We start from the raw sequence: 21,101 nt of genomic DNA on the forward strand, positions 1-21,101 counted from the left end.
CCACAACACACTCCCTACTTAAACTAGAATAGCACACCTGAAAAGCAACCATAATATGCTCACCCCTCACTGTCTTTAAGTTCACAAAGCCAATCCAATTCTGGACGAGCCCCCAATTTGTATGGGCCAGTGTTTAGAGAACCCCAAAGTGTATCATGGAGTTCACCTGACCCACAACCTTTAATAGATTGTGGTATGGGGAGCACACGGCCCACTCTGCAGGTGTGGTACAGCAGAAATGGAAAAGTATTTTTTGGAGCAAAATAATGTTTATTCTATGAACTCAGGTTAACCTTTTTAAAACAAACAGTGAACATCTTAGCTACCATTAATTCAAAGACTAACACACTAAGTAAACCTTTAAGCTTTCCTTTACAGCATCCATATGACTTAATAACAAAACCTATATCAGAAGCTTTATCAGGTTAAAATCACTACTGAAAATATTTATAATTCTGAATTCACCAAATGATCAAGAGATAGTCTTCATCAAGTAGTATTGCCGGTAGGGTATCGAAAGGAGGTGTTGCGAGTTGCACATGAGGTACCAGTGGGAGGTCATTTGGGAATAAGGAAAACTCAAGCGAAAATACAAAAACATTTTTATTGGCCTGGACTACACACATGTCAAGTAATAGGGAAACCTCAGGCTGTGATAAAACCAGCACCCTTAATATGCATTCCAGCATTTGACGAACCTTTTACAAGGGTCCTAATTGATTGTGTAGGACCACTTCCTAAAACAAAAAGTGGGAATCAGTGGGCGCGATTCTCCGCTCCCCACGTGGCCTGGGAGAATCGCGGGAGGCCCCCCCGACATTTTTTACGTCCCCCTGGCGCCCCCCGCGATTCTCCCCCCCCCCCCCCCGCTCAGAAAAATCGCCGTTCTCCGAGCCCGATGGGCCGAGCGGCCGGCCCTTCACGCCCGTTTCAACACGGCAGCAACCACACCTGGTCGCTGCATTCGTGAAACGGGCGCCAGATGAAGTCATCCGCGCATGCGCGGGTTGGAACCGGCAACCCGCGCACGCGCGGATGACTTCACATTCTCGGCGTGACGAGGTCGCTGCCAAGAAAGACGGAGGCCCGCTCCTAGCCCCCCGGGTGGGGGTGAATGAAGTGCGAGGAGCGGGCTCCGAGGCCGTCGTGAACCTCGGCCGAGTTCACGATGGCCTTCACGAATTCGGCCCCCTGCGGAGAATTCAGCCCAGTATCTTTTGACGATAATGGATGTGTCTACTAGGTTTCCATTGGCCATTCCAGTACGTAATATTGCAGCTGAAAAGATTGTGGAGGAGTTACTTAAATTCTTTACTAGATATGGACTACCCACTGAAATACAATCGGATCAAGGATCAAATTTTACCTCAAGGTTATTCAAAGAAGTTATGGCTAGCTTAGGAATAAAACAATTTAAATCAACTGCATACCATCCAGAATCGCATGGAGTGTTAGAAAGGTGGCATCAGACATTAAAGACAATGTTGAGGGCTTATTGTGACTTTTCCATTTCTGCTCTATCACACCTGTAGAGTGGACCGTGTGCTCCCCATACCACGATCTAGTAAAAATTGTGGGTCAGGTGAACTCCATGATACACTTTGGGGTTCTCTAAACCCTGGCCCATAACAAGAGGAACAGTGCCAAAGAAGGCTCTGCCTCTCCAAGGAGGCTGTGATCGCCTTATGTCAGATGATAGGACCAGGGATTGCCTCCAAATGTGTGGGTAGCCACGCCAGTGCCTTCACCCTCCCCTCCGGGCCATCTGTCTCTTAGGTTTTGCTGTATCTTTGTTGTTATCTCTCTTAGATATCATTAATCACTTCTCCACCCCTCTTATACAATATAAGATCCAACACATATTCCCTCTTTTTAGTTCTGACGGTGAATCAAAATGACTTGAAACACTAACTTTGTTTTCTCTCCTGATAAATGCTGCCAGACCTGGTGAGTTCTTGCAGCATTCTCTGTTTTTGTTTGCAATGACTATTGAATCAAAAGTCCACTCAGTACCTGAGCAATAGAAATTATAGCCCCTCACATCAAGCGGGAGGCACTCGTGTGCCACGCACCTATAAAACAAGTTAAGCATACTCTGGTCATTAACACAAAAGCAAAACACATATGCTCTTGGCACTTACAATGAACAGTCACACCAGTTAACAACTTAAATAATGGCGGAACAAAAGATCACACATAAAACTCCCCCCTCGTGCTCATGTTGATTTAAACTCAGGTTTCTGAGTGCTGTGTCTTGGTGCACCCCCATCCCTGCAGTGGTATTGGAACCACATGCGCTGGACCACTTCATGGTCATTGACCTGGGCTGCCAATTCTGCCCAGGCTTTCTTGGTCTGGTGTGGTTCCCCCCCTCCTGCCATCCCATGGCATCCTGCTCTGAGGCATTCATCTGAATAACGGAGGGCAATGCTCACCGGACTTGCCAGCCACTGCCATATCCCCATATGCTGAGGCCGTGAAAGCTGAGAAGGGTAAGGTCAGCAATTCTCTACCGGACAGCTCCCTGAGGCATCTGCCCAACTCCAACCATCCTTCAGGGAGCTACCCACCGGGTCACCATTAAACGTGGTGCCTGATCAGCTCTTTCCCCTCACCCCCACCTGGATTACTCAACCACTCAAGGGATGCATTTCACATTGGGTGGGCCTTAATTGGCCAGCCAGTGTGAAATCCCATTGCTAAGGCGATGTCACCCACGAGCAGACCCCACACCATCTTCCTTGCCTGTTCACCTGGCAAGGACATTCAGACCATTATGTGACAATCATGTGATAGAGACCCTGAAAGAAGAAGCAAAAGGAAGGGGCTGTACTTATGAGCAACATATCTGCTCTGTAAGCTATGTTGTAAATAGTCTGAATAAATCAATTGAAAGTAACCCTGCGGAATTAGTACACAGTTACATAAGATAATATAGGTCACGCAACCAACATACAAAACATTATTCATCCTCTCAGATGTGCATAAAAGATCCAATAGCACTTTTCAAAATGTAAACTGGTCCTGGCCAACAATTTTCCTCATCCAACATACAATTATTTGGACATTCACTTCCGCACTGTTTGTGGAGCCTTTCTCCCAGAGGACCATAGGACACTCTCTCCTTTGAAGCAGTCGTCCAGCCAGCTGAGCTGAATGATGGCCCCCACGTCTAAACAGCTGATTAGTTTGAGGTGCGGATCAACGCCAATAGCGTGGGTTCAATTCCCATACCGGCTGAAGTTAGTCACAAAGGCCCCAACGTCTCTAAATGAGTACTTTGCATCAGTGTTCACCAAAGAAAGGGACATTGTGGAAGTTGATTCTTGGGTAGGGTATGTGGACAGCCTGGATCATGTTAACATCGAAAAGGAGGAGGTATTATGTCTTTTAAAAGATATTAAGGTAGATAAGTCTCCTGCGCCGGATGGGATTTACAAGGGAAGCAAGGGAGGAAATTGCTGGGGCCTTGACTGTCATCTTTGTATCCTCATTGGCCACAGGTGAGATCCCAGAGGACTGGAAAATAGCTAATGTGGTACCATTGTTTAAGAAAGGTAGCAGAGATAATCTTGGAAACTATAGGCCGGTGAGCCTCATGTCAGTAGTAGGTAAATTATTGGAGAGAATTCTCAGAGACAGAATTTATACCCATTTGGAAGCAAATGGACTCATAAGCGATAGACAGCATGGTTTTGTGAAGGGGAGGTCATGCCTCACTAACTTGATCGAGTTTTTTGAGGAGGTGACAAAGATGATTGATGAGCAGAGGGTGGTGGATATTGTTTACATGGACTTCAGTAAAGCCTTTGACAAGATGCCTCATGGCAGACTGATACAAAAGGTGAAGTCACACGGGATTAGAAGTGAGGTGGTAAAATGGATACAGAACTGGCTCAGTCACAGAAGGCAAAGAGTGTTTTTCTGAATGGAAGCTTGTGACTAGTGGTGTTCCACAGGGATTTGTGCTTGGGCCTCTGTGTACATCAATGATTTGGGGGAAAATGTAGCCGGTTTGATTCATAAGTTCGCGGCTGACACCAAGGTTGGTGGAGTGGCAGATAGTGTTGAGGATTGTCAGAAGATACAGGAGGACATAGATAGGTTGGAGATTTGGGCAGAGAAATAACAAATGGAGTTGAATCCAGACTAATGTGAGGTAATGCATTTTGGTAGGTCTAACATGGAGGGGAAATATACCGTAAATAGCAAAGCACTTAGGAATAGAGAAAGTCAGAGACATCTGGGCGTTCATGTCCACAGATCTTTGAAGGTGGCAACACAAGTGGACAAGGTAGTGAAGAAAGAATACGGAATGCTTGCCTTCATTGGACGGGGCATAGAGTATAAAAACTAGCAAGTCATGCTACAGTTGTATAGAACCTTAGTACGGTCACACTTGGAATATTGCGCACAATTCTGGTCGCCACACTACCAGAAGGATGTGGAGGCTTTTGAGAGGGTGCAGAGGAGGTTTACCAGGATGCTGCCTGGTCTGAAACGTGTTAGCTACGTGGAGAGGGTGAATAGACTCGGACTGTTTTCATTAGAAAGACAGAGGTTGAGGGATGACTTGATAGAGGTCTACAAGATTATGAGGGGCATTGATAGAGTGGTTGGGCAGGCACTCTTTCCCAGGGTGGAGGGGTTAGTCACCAGGGGGCATAGGTTTAAGGTCCGTGGGGCAAAGTTTAGAGGAGATGTGCGAGGCAGATTTTTTACGCAGGTGATGGTGAGTGCCTGGAACATGTTGCCAGGGGAGATTGTGGAAGCAGATACATTAACGGTATTCAAAAGGCATCTTGACAAACACATGGATAGGATGGATATAGAGGGATATGCCACCAGGAAGTGCTGAGGGGTTTAGGCAAAAGTTGGTGTCATGACCGGTACAGACTTGGAGGGCCGAAGGACCTCGTCCTGTGCTATATTGTTTTTTGTTCTTGCCTGAGATGTGGTGACCCTAAATTAAATCACCACCAGTCAGCTCTCAAAGGGGAGAGCAGCCTATGGTCCTCTGGGACTGGCAACATTTACATTTTACACTATAATAGTGACTATACAGTCAAAAGTATGTCATTTGATGCAAATTGCTTTGGCCCTCCCTGTGATCATAAAACTTGCTTTCTTTCTCATATTGTAGCTGGAGCATTGTTCAGAGATTGTAGAGGGAGCTTGACTGCAGCTGATATATACTATATTAGAATCCCTACAGTGCAGAAGGAGGCCATTCAATCCAACATGCTGTACCGAGAAAGACCACCCCACCGAAGCCCACTTCGCTCCCCCTATCCTCTTAACCTAATCTGCGCATCCCTGGACACTAAGGGGCAATTTAGCACAATCATTCCACCTAACCACAATATTCAACTATCGTGGTGCTCAATACTGTCTATGGGCGGTAAAAGTTCAAAACTACTTTATTCCCACAATAGTTGTACTTTATCTTGAATGAACTCAATGAACTCCAGCTCCACAGCTTCACAGCTCCAGGGTCCCAGGTTCGGTTCCCGGCTGGGTCACTGTCTGTGCGGAGTCTGCATGTCCTCCCCGTGTGTGTGTGGGTTTCCTCCGGGTGCTCCGGTTTCCTCCCACAGTCCAAAGATGTGCGGGTTAGGTGGATTGGCCATGCTAAATTGCCCGTAGTGTCCTAAAAAGTAAGGTTAAGGGGGGGGTTGGGTTACGGGTATAGGGTGGATACGTGGGTTTGAGTGGGGTGATCATTGCTCGGCGCAACATCGAGGGCCGAAGGGCCTGTTCTGTGCTGTGCTGTTCTATGTAACTCAAACTTCACAAATCTATTTTCAGTTTTTCATAGGATTCAGAGTAAAATGATGAATATTTTTTGAACATTCAGCATTTTGCACATTATTATTTTGGGTTTTTGTGAATATGTTTAACTTCCTAAGGGAGGTTTGCGAGAATTAAAAATCCTGAACTTCCTCCTTGAACATCTTCCCAAAGAGCATATCAGCCTCATGTTACAAATCCAACAGATGAATTTCCCATGGTCTCAATAGTTTCATATGGAATATTGCTTCTGTTCCTAATGAGAATACTAATAGTGTTTTAAAATACTTCAATCAAAATATGAACGACCTTTATCAAAATGTGTTCCATTTTGTTGAGGTAGATATGTAAACAGTTGTTTTAATTTCCATGTACCTCACACCCAATTACCTAAAAGTAATTGCTTCACCCTATTATGTTTTACTGCATTTCAGAAATAGATGACTCAGCCTATTACATCATCGGAGCTGTGCTTTACCGGACGCTGGGTCTCATCTTACCTGTTGCAAAGTAAGTGGGTACTGTCTACATTCGATGAGCCATTGGATTAATCAATGATAGTTAAGTCGAACAGTGGCCACAGATAAACACTAGTTACTTCCTGTATCATTGGCAAAGAGGTTTGTCAGATATCTGTAATAGATCTGTACCATGTGTTTATACCCTGCAATCCTTACATAAATATGCATTACATGTGACAACATTTAAATACCTCCAGTTCTTAGACCATGTTGATGGTATGATTGAAGGACTGCTGGAAAAATATTAATGACTACTCTCCTGTTTTGTTGGAGTAGATTTTAAATGCTCACAAATGTACTTCTGATTTGGCATTAACAAGAGCAAATTTAGAGATTGGCAAGAGTCGTGTAACAGGGCGCAACAGTTCAGATACTGCACAAAAGCAGAGGAGAAACAAGAAAAGATTTTGGCTGTGAGAGTTTGGGTGGAGGTAGATGGATGGATAGGCGAGAGATAGGAGAGACTGGAAGATAGAGAAAATCTGATTGAAGATATCAAGATAAAACACTATAAATTGAGAAACAGACAAATTCAGTTCGAGATAAAGGTAGAAAAACTTAAGTATTGGAAAGGGTGTGAAAAATGCATCAATGTTTCTTTCAAGTCAGAAATTTGATTTATTTTTCAGCTCATTAAAACTGTTAAGTTCCTCTGGGCTGCATACCAAGTGGCTTTTTCAAGCCTTGTTCGTTTTCTTCAATACTTGCGAGAAGATAAAGAAATACAAAATACTATATTAGTGTGCAAGCAGGAGCTGCGTTTAAACATAAAGTGGAGCTGATCACGTAACACAAGATAACTTAAAGTCATGAATGTTTCCTGACCAGTCAAGTTTTGTTTATTTATTTACAAATGCTACACTCTAAACAAGCTAATGTATTTTGTGGTAAGATGTTTCACCATTTTATGACGCTGTGCCATTTCAAGTACTTATTTCATACAGTGATCTAATTATACAATGGTTTAATTTTTGAGGTATTCTGAAGAACCAGCTGATTATGAAAGGTTAATCAAATATTGTCTTCTCTTTTTCGAAATAAGTCAAATTTATTCACCTGTGCCAACACCATTTAAGTGCATGCATTTTTTATTCGTTCGCAAAATGTGCACATCTCTGACACGGCCAGAATTTATTGACCATCCCTAATCACCCTTGAGAATGTGGTGAGCCACCTTTTTGAGCCACTTTTTTCCTTGTGGTGGGGGTACAGCCTAAGTGCTGTTATGGAGGGAAGTCCAGGATTTTTACCCAGTGGTAATGAAGGAACGGCAAAATGTTCCCAAGTCAGTATTGTGTGTGGCCTGGAGGGGAACTTTTAGGTGGTGGTATTGTCTTGCTTCTCATACATCTGCTATCCTTATCATTCTGGTGAAGATCACGGTTTGCTCTCATAACTGTAAAAAGAGGGTTAACGAGTTGCTGCAGTGCATCTTGTGGATGGTACATAAAGCTTCCACTGGTGGAGGGAGTGAATACTTATTATGGTGAATGGGGTGCTGGTCAAGTGGGCTGTTTTGTCCTGGATAGTGTAGTGCTTTTTGAGAACTCTTGGGGCTTCACCCATCCAGGAAAATATGACAAACTTTCCTGTTCATCACACTTCCCTGGGTAGGTGCACTCCAACAGTACTCAAGAAGCTTGACACCATCCAGGAGAAAGCAGCCCACTTTATTTGCACTGCATCCACAAACTTCCACTCCATCTACCTGTGCACAGTAGCAGCAGTATATACAATCTACGAGATGCACTGCAGGAACTCGCTAAGGTTTCTTGGATAGTTCCTTCCAAACCTCCGACCACTACCATCGATAAGGACAAGGACAGTAGATACATGGCATTCTCACAACCTGGAAGTTCCCCTCCGAGCCAATCACCATCCAGGCTTTGAAATTTATAACAGTTCCTTCACTGTTGCTGGGTCAGAATCCCGGAACTCCCTCACGAATGAAACTGGGGGTCTCCTGTGCCACTTGTATGTCAGTGGTTCAAGGAGGAAGCACAACCTTCTTAAGGCCAATTAGGGATGGGCAATAAATGTTGGCCAAGCCAGGGAGCTCCACATCCCATGAATGCATTTTTAAAAAGATTGTCAGGGACCAAATGATGCTGGTGTGTGAATGGCAGCTTTCCCACTGGATCTGGCATCACTCGCTTTATAATCCGTCTTTTATCATGTTTGCGCGCCTAATCCAAGAGTTAACATCTGGAAGATTTTTGGATAAGTATTAGACAGAAAATGTGAAAAAATCCGGCGATATAAAGATAGTTGGATTCGAGAAGAGCGGAGGCACCTTTTCAAAATGGCGACTTGATCCTCAACCAGTCTTTCGCTGAAAATTATGACTGCAAACATTATTTGTGTGATAGATCAAAACTCAGCATGCTGATATGAGGCCGAGTTGCAGAATACTAATCAGAGGCTTGATGAAACGAGGAAAGAATCCTGAAAGTCAAAAATGTTGCTTCTAATAATAATCTTTATTAGTGTCACAAGTAAGCTGACACTACAATGAAGTTACTATGAATATCCCCTAGTCACCACTCTCCGGCACCTTTTTGGGTACACTGAGGGAGAATTCAAAATGTCCAATTCACCTAACAAGCACATCTTTCGAGACTTGTGGGAGGAAACCGGTGCACCCGGAAGAAACCCATGCAGAGACGGGAGAACATGCAGACTCCGCACAGATAGTGACCCAAGTCGGGAATCAAATCCGGGTCCCTGGCACTGTGAAGCAACAGTGCTAACCACTTCAGCTGAAGTTTGTATTCCATCCTTGGAAAACCAGCTGTGTGTCAAGTCCGAAATCCTGAAGAACCGAAGTGGGAGAAAGAATGTCAGTCTGCCAGAAGAAGTGGAAGGTAAGGCTCAAATTAAGTTCTTTGAGAACTGGCTGCCACATTTTCTTAAGCTGGATGTGAAAGCTGGGCATTTCAAATTGAAAAGTGTGCACAGTATTCTGCCTTCGAGCCAAAGGACCATCAATGTCCCAGACCTATAATAATTTGCTTCCACTATTTTAAAGACCATTAGAAGGTTCAGGAGATGCCGTGGTGTGCCGGGGCCTTGCTCCATGAGAGGGCAAGGATCTCCTTTCTCCAAGACTTTTTGGCAGCAACATGGCTGAAATGCCGAGGCTTCGATGAAGTTTGAAGGCAACTCAAGGCAGCTGGAATGATTAAGCTATGCATTATCCTGTGACCCTGAAATTGATATCCGATGACTCCGTAAGTCTTTCGGTAATTTGCGAGTGTCTTGGCGTTCATCAAGTCCACGGAGGGAAAAGAGTTGAACTGATAATCTGCAGCTCAGAAAATTTCAAATCAGGATTTTCTCTCTATCATGCTGTTGTTTGTCTGATTTCATTGTCATAAATCCTACTTATTGGAAGGTGTTAATATTTGAGTGCTGTAATGAATGTCTTTTTCTTGTTTTTAAGTATTTTGGGAACTTTTATTCTCATTATTCATGGTAGCTGTGCCACGTACTAATTTTCCGTCATCTTTTCTTATTATCTGTGTCTTTAATCATGGCAGAACTGAGTGGTGCCATTGCTGGGCGGTGGGTGGAGGATACAAGTCTTCATGTGAGCTCAAAATATGGGAGGTGCATTTGACTCTCATTTCCTTGTTGGATTCTTTCTTCTCCGTGAGGAGATTGTATCCTGCTGGTAATGACCGAATAACTATAGGGCTCGTCCTGTGGGTCCTCTCTCTTTTTAAGAAATGTCCCTTTGGAACTGTTGTGGTCATGATTCATTTGTATATTTGTTATGTTGGGTCGCTATGTTGTTGACTATATTCTGTATTGGTACAGATATGTCTTTTATCCGAGAGAGGAACATGTTAGGAATATTCTGGTGCCATTGGAGTAATTTGAGATGGGGGAGGTCAAAGTCCAAATGTGGCATGAAAATCCTATCCTACATTTTTTCTTTGATCTATGCAACGGATTTAACTCATTTTAAACTTTGCTCTTGGAATGTACGGCGAATTCATCATCCTAATAAAAAGGAAAAAGATCATCAGCGGAATTCTCTGTTGGCGGGATCCTTCAGTCCGCCGGCAGCGCACGCACGCCCGCGGGCCTCCCTTCGGCATCTGGTGGCCACAATGAGAAACCCCATTGGCCGACTGCGGGAATGGAGAATCCCGCTGCCGGCGGGGGTGCGCCATGCAAAAAAAACAGTTGGCGGACTGGAGAATTCCACCCCCTTTCTTTTCTGAAGAAGGAGAAAGTGTACATAGCCCTTTTACACAAGACTCACTTAAAGATATGGCGGGAATGAATGGGGCACGTATTTTTTGCTTTTTCGATTAGCAGCAGGTGCGTGGCAATTCTGGCCAACAAGAATGTCCACATTAAAGTGGATAATTGTGTTATGGACAAGGGAAGCAAGTATGTGATTGTTAAGGGGCCAGTAGTCAGAGAAATGAATGTGAATGGCCCGCCACATTACTCCCTGGAGTTTGGCACTGAGACTTCTGAAAACTTTGCGGAGTTGGCCTCAGCTAATTCTTTCGTGGGCTGAGACTTTATTGTCATTTGAACATTTTGATGGAAAAGCTCCCAGTTGAGAGAAATACCCCACCCTGCAAGCTAGACCAATGTCCTCAGTATATGAGGAAGTGGTTTACTCGGATGTGTGGAGAAATTTGCATCCTAAAGACAGAGACTTTACTTTTTTCGCAGCCCCTCATCAATGTCGCACTAGAATTGACTTTCTGTGCCTGGAGCTATCCTACACTTATAGATAGTATTGTAATCTCTGACCATGCTCCCATCTTCCTGGAATTTCTGCCTGAGGGTTTATTCCTCTCGTCTAGGTCATGGCAGCTTGATCGCTCCCTGCTCAGAGGTAAATCCTTTACTACATATTTTAAGAAGGAGTTTGAGTTTTTTTACTTAGTCAATTCCCCGACTGATATTTCTCCACCCACCCTGTGACAGACCTGCAAGGTCTATGCCAGGGAACTGGTTATTTCATGCATAGCCAACAAAAAGTGAAGAATGCCTGAGTGTCAACGCTGGTTGGAGGTTTGCTTGGCTGATGTTGACGAGGGATACAGGAGGGCCTCCAGCAAGCAGTTGTTGAATGAGTTTAACACAGCTAGGGTGGCCGAGAGAAGTTTAAGGTTTGCAAGGCAAAAACTGGACGAGTTTGGAAATAAACCGAACATAGGCATATTGGTAAAGCAGTTAGAGAAAATCCTTCCGAAAATTGTTTGGAATATCAGACTGGGTTTATAAAGGGCAGGTATTCCAGTCGTAACATTAGAAGATCTGTATTTTCCAGAAGCAGGCATTGGACAGATCCGTAATTTCCTTGGATTCACAGAAAACCTTTGAAGTGGTGTATACATTTGAGCTGGGTGAGGAATTATTAAATGAATTGAAGTGCTACACCATATATCCTTGGCGGTGGTGCTTATAAATGGTTTTAGGTCTAAGAACTTTGGTCTGCAAAGAGTGATCAGACAGGGCAGTGTCCTATCCCTCTTGCTATTTACACAGGCCATAGAGCCACTGGCTATTATGCGAGATCCCGTTGTCAGGGCTGGGTTGTTGGGAGAAACGGCATAAGATCACACTTTATGCAGACTGCGTACAGCTGTTTGTGTCAAAGCCACATCAGACTTCATGTCAGAAGACACCAGTGGGATACGAGATCTTCAGGAGAATCAGGGGATAGAGGTGAGTGTAGTGTCCATCACTAAGGAGAAGGCTCTGAGGAAACTGAAAGGTCTGAAGGTCGATAAATCACCTGCTCCAGATGGACTATAGCCTAGGGTTATAAAGGAGATAGCTGAGGAGATTGTGAAGGCATTGGTGGTGATCTTTCAGGAATCACTGGGGACACGGAGGGCCCCAGAGGCCTGGGAAGTGGCTAATGTAACACCCCTGTTTAAGAAGGGAGGGAGGCAGAATTTGGGAAATTATATAATTGGTAAGATTTTAGAGTCCATTCTTAAAGATAAGATGAAGGAGTACTTCGAAGTGCATGATGAAATAGGACTGAGTCAGCACGGCTTCGTCAAGGGGATGTCATGTCTGACAAATCTGTTAGAATTCTTTGAGGAGGTAACAAGGAAATTAGACAATGGAGACCCAGGTAGATGTGATCTATTTAGATTCCCAAAAGGCTGTTGATAAGGTGTGGTATAGGAGACTGTTAAATAAGTTACGAGCTCATGGTGTTAAGGGTAAAATACTGGCATGGAAAGAGGATTGGCTGACTGGCAGAAGGCAGAGAGTAGGGATGGCAGCCGGTGACTAGTGGTGTGCCTCCGGAATCGGTGCTGGAACCACAACTTTTCACAATATACATTAACAATCTGGAAGAAGGAACGGAGGGCACTGCTGCTAAGTTTTCAGATGATACAACGATATGGAGAAGGACAAGTAGTATTGAGGAAGTGGGGGGTGCTGCAGAAGGAATTGGACAGGCTAGGAGAGTGGGCAAAGAAGTGGCAGGTGAAATACAATGTGGAAAAGTGTGCAGTTATACACATAGGAAGGAGGAATTTAGGCATAGACAATTTTCTAAATGGAGAAATGCTTTGGAAATCAGAAACACAAAGGGACTTGGGAGTCCTGATTCACGATTATCTTAAGGTTAACGTGCAGGTTCAGTCAGCAGTTAGGAAGACAAATGCAATGTTAGCATTCATGTTGAGAGGACTAGAATACAAGAGCATCTTCTGAGGCTGTATAAAGCTCTGGTCAGACCTCATTTAGAATATTGTGAGCAATTTAGGCCCCATATCTAAGGATGGATGTGCTGGCCTTGGAAAGGGTCCAGATGAGGTTCACAAGAATGATCCCTGGAATTAAGAGCTTGTTATATGAGGAGCAGTTGAGGACTCTGGGTCTGTATGCGTTGGAGTTTAGAAGGATGAAGGGAGATCTTATTGAAACTTACAGGATAGCGTGCAGCATGGTAGCACAGTGGTTAGCACAGTTGCTTCACAGCTCCAAGGTCCCAGGTTCGATTGCCGGATTGGGTCACTGTCTGTGTGGAGTCTGCACGTTCTCCCCATGTCTGCGTGTATTCCTTCCGGGTGCTCCGGTTTCCTCCCACAGTCCAAAGATGTGCAGGTTAGGTGGATTGGCCATTATAAATTTCCCTTAGTGTCCAAAGAAAATGGTTAGTTGGGGTTACAGGGATAGGGTGAATGTGTGGGGAAATGGTAGAGGTATGGGCTTAGGTAGGGTACTCTTTCCAAGCGCCTGTGCAGGCTCGATGGGCTGAATGGCCTCCTTTTGCACTGTAAGTTCTATGATTCTATGATACTGAGAGGCCTAGGTAGAGTGGATGTGAAGAGGATGTTTCCACTTATTGGAAAAACAAAACCCGAGGGCACAGCCACAGACTAAAGGGACGATCCTTTAAAACAGAGATGAGGGGAAATTTCTTCAGCCAGAGGGTGGTGAGTCTGTGGAACTCATTGTCGCAGAAGGCTGCGGGGGCCAAATCACTGAGTGCCTTTAAGACAGAGATAGATAGGTTCTTGATTAATACGGGGATCCGGGGTTATGGGGAGAAGGTAGGAGAATGAGGATGACAAACATATCAGCCATGATTGAATGGTGGAGCCGACTCGATGGGCCAAATGGCCTAATTCTGCTCCCATGTCTTCTGGTATGTCACCGTTGTCGCTATTATTGATGTGGGTGGATAGAATTAGTGTTTTCCCTAGTTACAAGATTAGATTTACAAAATCGGAGACTATGCAGGTGGGAGAGCTGAGGGGCAGACCTCCCCCCTGCTTGCCAATTTTCCTTTTAGGTGATCTCCTTTGGGGTTTAGGGTGTTACAAGTACTCCCTCTTTCAGGAGGTTATATGGGGCCAATTTCTCTCACTTGATTGCTTCCATTCCGTGGGCCTTCTCTGCCAGTCTCATGGTTGGGTAGGATTGCCTTGCCTTGATTAAAATGAATGTGTTACCTAGATTGCTACACCCGTTGCCAATCTTGTTGCCAGCTACAGTGTTGGAGGAGATCAATGGAATGACCAGTTTGTTTCTCTGGAATAAGAAGAACCCTGTCTAAAGTTTGCAAAGCTGCCGCAGCTGGGTCCAGTGGGGCTTTTGCTGTCCTGAATATTAGAATATATCATCTAATAATAATCTTTATTGTCACAAGTAGGCTTACATTAACGATGAAGTTACTGTGAAAGGCACCTAGTCGCCACATTCCAGCAGCTGTTCGGGTACACAGAGGGAGAATTCAGAATGTCCAAATTACCTAACAGCGCTTCTTTCAGAACTTGTGGGAGAAAGCGGGAGCACCCGGAAGAAACCCACACAGACATGGGGAGAATGTGCAGACTCCGCACAGACAGTGACCCAAGTCAGCAATGAAACCTGGGCCCCTGAGCTGTGAGGCAACAGTGCTACCCACTGTGCTACCATGCCGCCCCAGCCTGTCACCTTAGGTTTAGAAGGAATTGGTTTAGGGAAGACCCTACCTATATTTGGCTTGATATTGAAGCTAGATTAACTTTTGCAGAACCTGTTATTTTATGGAAACATTAAGGCAGGTTCTGCCAGATGCGAAAATCCTATTATTATTATTGTTATGGGCCACTGTTTAGAGAACCCCAAAGTATATCATGGAGTTCACCTGACCCACAACTTTTAATAGATTGTGGTATGGGGAGCACACGGCCCACTCTGCAGGTGTGGTACAGCAGAAATGGAAAAGTATTTTTTAAAGCAAAACAATGTTAATTCTATGAACTCAAGTTAACCTTTTTAAAACATACAGTGAATCTCTTAGCAACCGTTAATTCAAATACAACCCCCAAAGAATACAACACTAAGTAATGCTTACGCAGTCTTTTTGACATCCAGAAGACTTACAAAAAACATAACCTTTAACAGAAGCACATCAGGTTAAAGTCACTACTCAGAACATTTATAATTCTGAATCCACCAAATGATCAAGAGATAGTCTTCTCATGGCAGAGAGAACTGCAGTACACCTGCTTTGCCTGGCTTCAGCTCCAACACTGAAAAACGAAACCAAAAAGACACAGACACACCCAAGCTTTTCTCAAAGTGAAACTGAAAAACAGCCAGAGCTCAGCTCTACCCACACTCTGACATCACTGCAGTAACATGAGCAGCCAAACATTTCTTAAAACCACATTCTCATGACATTATTCATACTCTTAGAGCGTGGAGAATGGTCTGCCAACTAGAAGGGAAATCTAAGCTGAAATAAAACTGGAGGCATGAGTTTCTGAACTCTGTTGTTCTGAATACATCCTGCCTTGTTTTTTATTTCAGCAGTACTCTAGTTTAAATGTTGTAGGGTATGCCTTTTTTAACAACTCAAACTGAAAACTCTTAGCAGCTCAAAACTGGGCATCCATGAGGTGTTTGGACCATCAGCAGCAACAAGCTTGTATTCCACCACAATCTTACCTCATAAAATTGTTTGTTTCTACATTTGCAATAATTCTTGTTCTGTACTTTAGCTGTTTTTTAAATTTAGAGTACTCAATTGTTTTTTTTAAATTATGGGGTAATTTAGCGTGGCCAATCCACCTACTCTGCACATCTTTGGGTTGTGAGAGTGAGACCCACACAGACATGGGGAGAATGTGCAAATGCCAAACAGACAGTGACTCAGGGCCGGGATCGAATCCGGATCCCCAGAGCCATAGGCAGCAGTGCTAGCCACTGCATCATCATTCCGCCCTACTGTACCTGTTTTAATCATGTGTGGCGTCATTGTACAAAATTGAAAAATCTAAGAAAAAAGTATATTTTTAAAAAGATGGAGGGACAGCTTTGGGAGTTTGGGGCAGAATCACTCTCCGCAGAATTCCCAGCCTCTGACCTGCTCTTGCCACAGCACCTATGTGTTATAATTGCTATCCCAATTAAATTTCTGGTCAATGGTAACTCCCAGGATGCTTATGATGGTAAATTCAGCAATATCAATGCCATTGAATGTCAAGGAGAGATGGTTAGATTCTCCCTTGTTGGAAATGATTGTTGCCTCGCACTTGTGTGCTACAAATGTTATTTGCCACTCATCAGCCTAAATGTTGACCAGGTATCCAGCTAAAATCTGGATTGTCTGGTATATAATCAGATTAATGGCCACCTTATTGTCGAGTGAGAGATCTGCCAGGCAATTAGATTGTGGTGGAATACAATTTTGCTGCTGCTATTGCCAAAGAGCTTCATAGTTGCCCAGTTTTGAGCTGAGTTTGAGTTTTGAGTTGTTAAAAAGGCATACCCTACTGCCTTTAAACTATGATGAGGAGATGCTGGTGTTGGACTGGGTGAGCACAGTAACAAGTCTTACAACACCAGTCCAAATTCGAATCACTAGCTTTTGGAGCACTGCTCCTTCCTCAGGTGAAAGAAGAGGTGGGTTCCAGAAACATATATATATGGACAGAGTCAAAGATGCAATACAATACTTTGAATGCAAGTCTTTGCAGGTAATTAAGTCTACAGGTCCAGACAGAGCAACTGGACAGAGGGATAATCACAGGTTAAAGAGGTGTGAATTGTCTCAATTCGAAACAAACCTGTTGGACTTTAACCTGGTGTTGTAAGACTTCTTACCTTTAAACTGGAAATTGGTGATATAAAAGACAGTGTTTGTTGAAGCTTTTTATCTTGCACTCATCAGGACATAAGAATACAAATCCAAAACAAGCAACAGATTTATACAGTATGAGAAGACATTGTTGATTGGTTGGAAACTGATTGGTAAAGATGTTCCATGGAGAATGCACCATTTGCTGGTGTCACAGTTAACTGCCAAGCATGGTTTTAAATATAAACCTGGCAACTTGCCTCTGATTGGTCAAGGCATTGCTATGAGAAATAAACCAGCAAATGGTTGTCGCTTATTTTGGTTAGCTGAAATGGGCATAATGTGTGTACATGTACTTTCTGTGTTCAAAGAAAAGGGCCCTATCTGTTAATAAATGTAGCTTCCAGTGTATGTAAATGAGCCACACTGCAAGCCCGACTGGCAAATTGGTTGCCGGCGTAATTCTTCGCACACTGAGAACTATTTGGCAAATGTTGCCCAATCGTAGAATTATATCTAACATTGGATACTGTGTTTTGAGTTTTGCAAGCATGGGCTGGTTATGTAAGGTCTGTACCTTGCTCGTTGTGAACAGTGGAAGCGATATGTTTAATATCATCTGTCATCTTTGAGACCAATGGCTACAGGCCCAGCATTACACTTGAATAAAAACAGAAAATGCTGGATAAACTCAGAAGATCTGGCAGCATCTGTGGAGATAGATGATGACGTGAATTATGAGCTTATGAAAGTGCACTATTCTTTTCAACTGTACATTCCCAGAGCATGCTTGTGTGTGTGGCTTTGCTAGTGAGTGCCGTAGCGTCAGACAATAGAGCGTAGCAGTCAACAGGCTGCCTCCACCTCTGCTGTGTATATGGGGGTTACACCTACACCAGCAGTTGGTTTGAAAAATAAACAAGTACTGAAAGTGCAATGGTAGCAGAGTGTCCAATCACAGTATGTACTCACCACCTTTGAAAATATATTTTGCTTCTCTCCATCAAAGTGTCAGGTACTGAATGGCTCTTTTATGTGATGCAATGTTCCTCAGACATCCAAGGGTGAGAGGTGCCTCTCCCACCACCTCCCCAAGTATCTGCCATCATGTCCCTCAGGTTTATGGTGTCTCCCTCAATTCCATATTTGTTAGTCGCCTTTCTGGTCATTTTAGTGAGATGAACAAAACGAGGTCCAATATTATTTTTCAATAAATTTAGAGTTCACAATTATTTTTTTTCCAATTAAGGGGAAATTTAGCATGGCCAATCCACCTAAACTGCACATCTTTGGGTTGTGGGGGTGAAATCCACGCAGACACGGGGAAAATGTGCAAACTCCACACAGACAGTGACTCGAGGCCAGGATTGAACCCAGGTCCTCAGCACCGTAAGCAACAGTGCTAACCACTGCACTACCGTGCTGCCTAAAACGAGGTCCTATATGAACATAGTGGTTGGACAAAACGAACATCAGAGAGAGGATCATAAAATGAGGCCTGAAGTTAAAACTCACCACTATTCTTAGAATTCCCCCTATACCAAAAAAAGGTCGATATTCTAAATGGTGAACAGGGATTCTCACTCCCTGACTCCGATGCAGGCTTCGGTGGGTGCTATTTAGGTCAAACTATATTTTCAAGTTATCCCCCAGTATAACCCATACCTTCACCGAAGAATATTACCTACTTACCCCTTAGTAGCATCGATGTCCTGGGTCCTGCGTTGTTAAGGAAGTAAAGTAGGCTAATAACCACTTTTTCAGGTTAAGTTAAGTTATTTTATTATTATATTTTTTCTTTTAAAAGCTGCAAACACTTTCTTTACAGAAAGGAAAAAAGATCTTGCTTCTGGCTGCTGCTGGTTGGTTGTAGAGACCTTCAGGCCCACCTTGACAATCAATCTTCTTAAAATGTGGTCTTCTTGAGTTGTATTCGCTGGTGAACTCGGTTGCTGTGTTCTATTCTTCCCATGTACCGAGCTGTGAGAGCTGGCTCTGGCTCCTGTTTAAATTCTAGTCTTCCTTAGATGTATAACTGTTTAAACTTGGCTGCTTGCCTTGTCTTTCCCATGACCGAACTCTCTCTCTCTCTCTCTCTCTCTGAGTTCTCCTCCCCTTCTCTCCTGTTGCTGGTTTCCTCTGTCCTGTCCTCTGTCCTTGTTGCTGCTGCTCCCTGGGTTTATATTCTCTTTCTGAGAGTTATTAAGTTTTAACGACTTTATTGTAAATGAGCTTGTTTCACTTTGATAGTTTAAAAGTATCTTTGATGTAAACATTTTACTACAACTAATTATTCATTTTGGGCATATCGTCTCCTCTCAGATCTGATTAAAAAATACTTTGGTTTCAATAGTTAACTTTTATTTCTGTGATTTCGAATCGTTTAATTTTCCAATTGTCCCCAGCTCATAACTTTGCCTTTGATTTTGACTTAAATTATGTTTCTCGTAGACAGGTCGTCTCCAATTTTCTTTTAATTGACTTGAAGTTCATAGAATTTTACACTTTAGAATTGACACCAAATTCGACTGAGCATCATCGATCCTTTTCAGCTGTTTACTAAGAGAGTTTATTTCAATTAAGGTGTGAAACTTTGCTTTTAGCTGTATGCTAAAATTTAACTTGGTTATGACTTGAAAGACTTGTCTGTTTTAAACATTCGTCACTTAATGCAATTGAAACTCTCATCCATGCTTTTCCAGATGCTTCCTGTGGTAGTTACATTCCATGAAGGTGTGAGCCATTGTTTTAGCTTACCACATGAAACCTGTGTGTTTGCTAAACCTGCTTGTGAGCAAGAATCTGCATTTTATAACCCTGCTCTTTGAAGCTGCTATTAAACTTTTGTGGGATCTTTCCCTGTATCCTCTCAAACCAGATATTGCCAGACTTCCATGTTTCAAATGACACATTTTTCTGTATTTTCAAGAACAGGCCTCATGACGATAGATCTTGGAAGATTATTTATTATTCTGATGCAGCAGCCCTGATGTCTGATCTCTGTATATGTTATAGTGATTTATGTCGACCTGCCTTGGAGTCACTACAACCAAGTGCACTTTTCAGGGCCTCCATGTAATGACTGTCAGGTTTGACTTACAGTTTACGTAATCATTGAGGAGCTTCACTTTTCATGCCTGTCTTCTGCATTAACTTATAACTGCATTTACTGCTGAACGTTAGCCCTGTATTAGTTCCCACTGTCCACGTGCATGATCCAAGCAGTGGAAGTAGTTTGCACGTGGTGATTCTTGAAATATCTGCTCGACAGCAGTGAGTATGTTATGTTATAAGTGTGCCTAGCCTCATGATGCCAGCCTATTACATGTGAGGATGCCAGTTTTCACCTAAAGGTCTGGCTAGCATGGCTTTGTGGCATCCCCGTGCTAACTGTCAGAAGGAAGAATGCCATGGAATTCTGATCATGGCAGTGCCATTAGTGTTTTCGGCATCCTCACACATATCACACTATGGTATGATGAAAATTTGGAGGATTGTAATGGAATGAGAGCAAAGCTCCTGTACATTTACTGAATGATCTTTAGTTTTCATTATAGTACTAAGTTAACCTCAAATGCTGTGTCGAGACTGACTGGGCCACGTCTCTCCCATATGTCATGGCAATACCGGATATGAACTTGGGAAGCTCCTGACAAATGCAGGGTAATGAGTCCTCGTCAATGAGCACACAATGGTCGTGCTGAAGCACTCTCAACATACAAAGGTAACCTGATTTTCAGGCTCGCTTTCATGCTGTAGAGTGACAGATCACTGTGCCCTGAAGAGTGATGCCATCCTGAGGCTCAGTCGCATGATGATAGATGACATTTGGAGAGATACCATTGTCCAGATTTAGATCCATCCTCAAGACGATCAAGTAATAACCAATGACTGACGGTTTTCCTCCTTTAGGCATCTTCCAACACTCCAGGCACACTGCCATGAGAGCATTTATGTTTGCAGAGACGTTCCTGCCTCTTAAAAACTTCCTATGATCAGTAAAATGCTTGAAAGGATGATAACATGCCTATTTGCTTCAGATTGAGCACTGGTGAAATTAGTATCCAATTACAGGATGGCCACATGTGCCAAAGGCTGTTTCACCTTCCAAAGATGATGCCATTGCTACGATTAATTGTGACTACTCATTCTGAGACTGATGTCCTTCATTGAGAAGTTCTCAATGTCTACCTTGCGTCGAAGCGACTGGAGAAATGCACTTG

At 43.4% G+C, this 21,101-nt stretch overlaps 1 protein-coding gene across 11 annotated transcripts in view; it reads left to right on the forward strand.

Annotated features, from left to right (window-relative positions):
* Positions 1 to 21,101, forward strand: part of adgrb2 (adhesion G protein-coupled receptor B2) — a 1,298,770-nt gene that overhangs the window by 801,549 nt on the left and 476,120 nt on the right. For all 11 annotated transcript variants that reach the window (XM_038801790.1, XM_038801818.1, XM_038801834.1 and 8 more), the window contains one exon: positions 6,225 to 6,300. In XM_038801790.1, coding sequence (XP_038657718.1) covers positions 6,225 to 6,300 — 76 coding nt within the window. The remainder of the gene's footprint in view (positions 1 to 6,224; positions 6,301 to 21,101) is intronic.

This window comes from Scyliorhinus canicula, chromosome 1 (assembly GCF_902713615.1).
Source record: "Scyliorhinus canicula chromosome 1, sScyCan1.1, whole genome shotgun sequence".
Classification (NCBI taxonomy): Eukaryota; Metazoa; Chordata; class Chondrichthyes; order Carcharhiniformes; family Scyliorhinidae; genus Scyliorhinus; species Scyliorhinus canicula.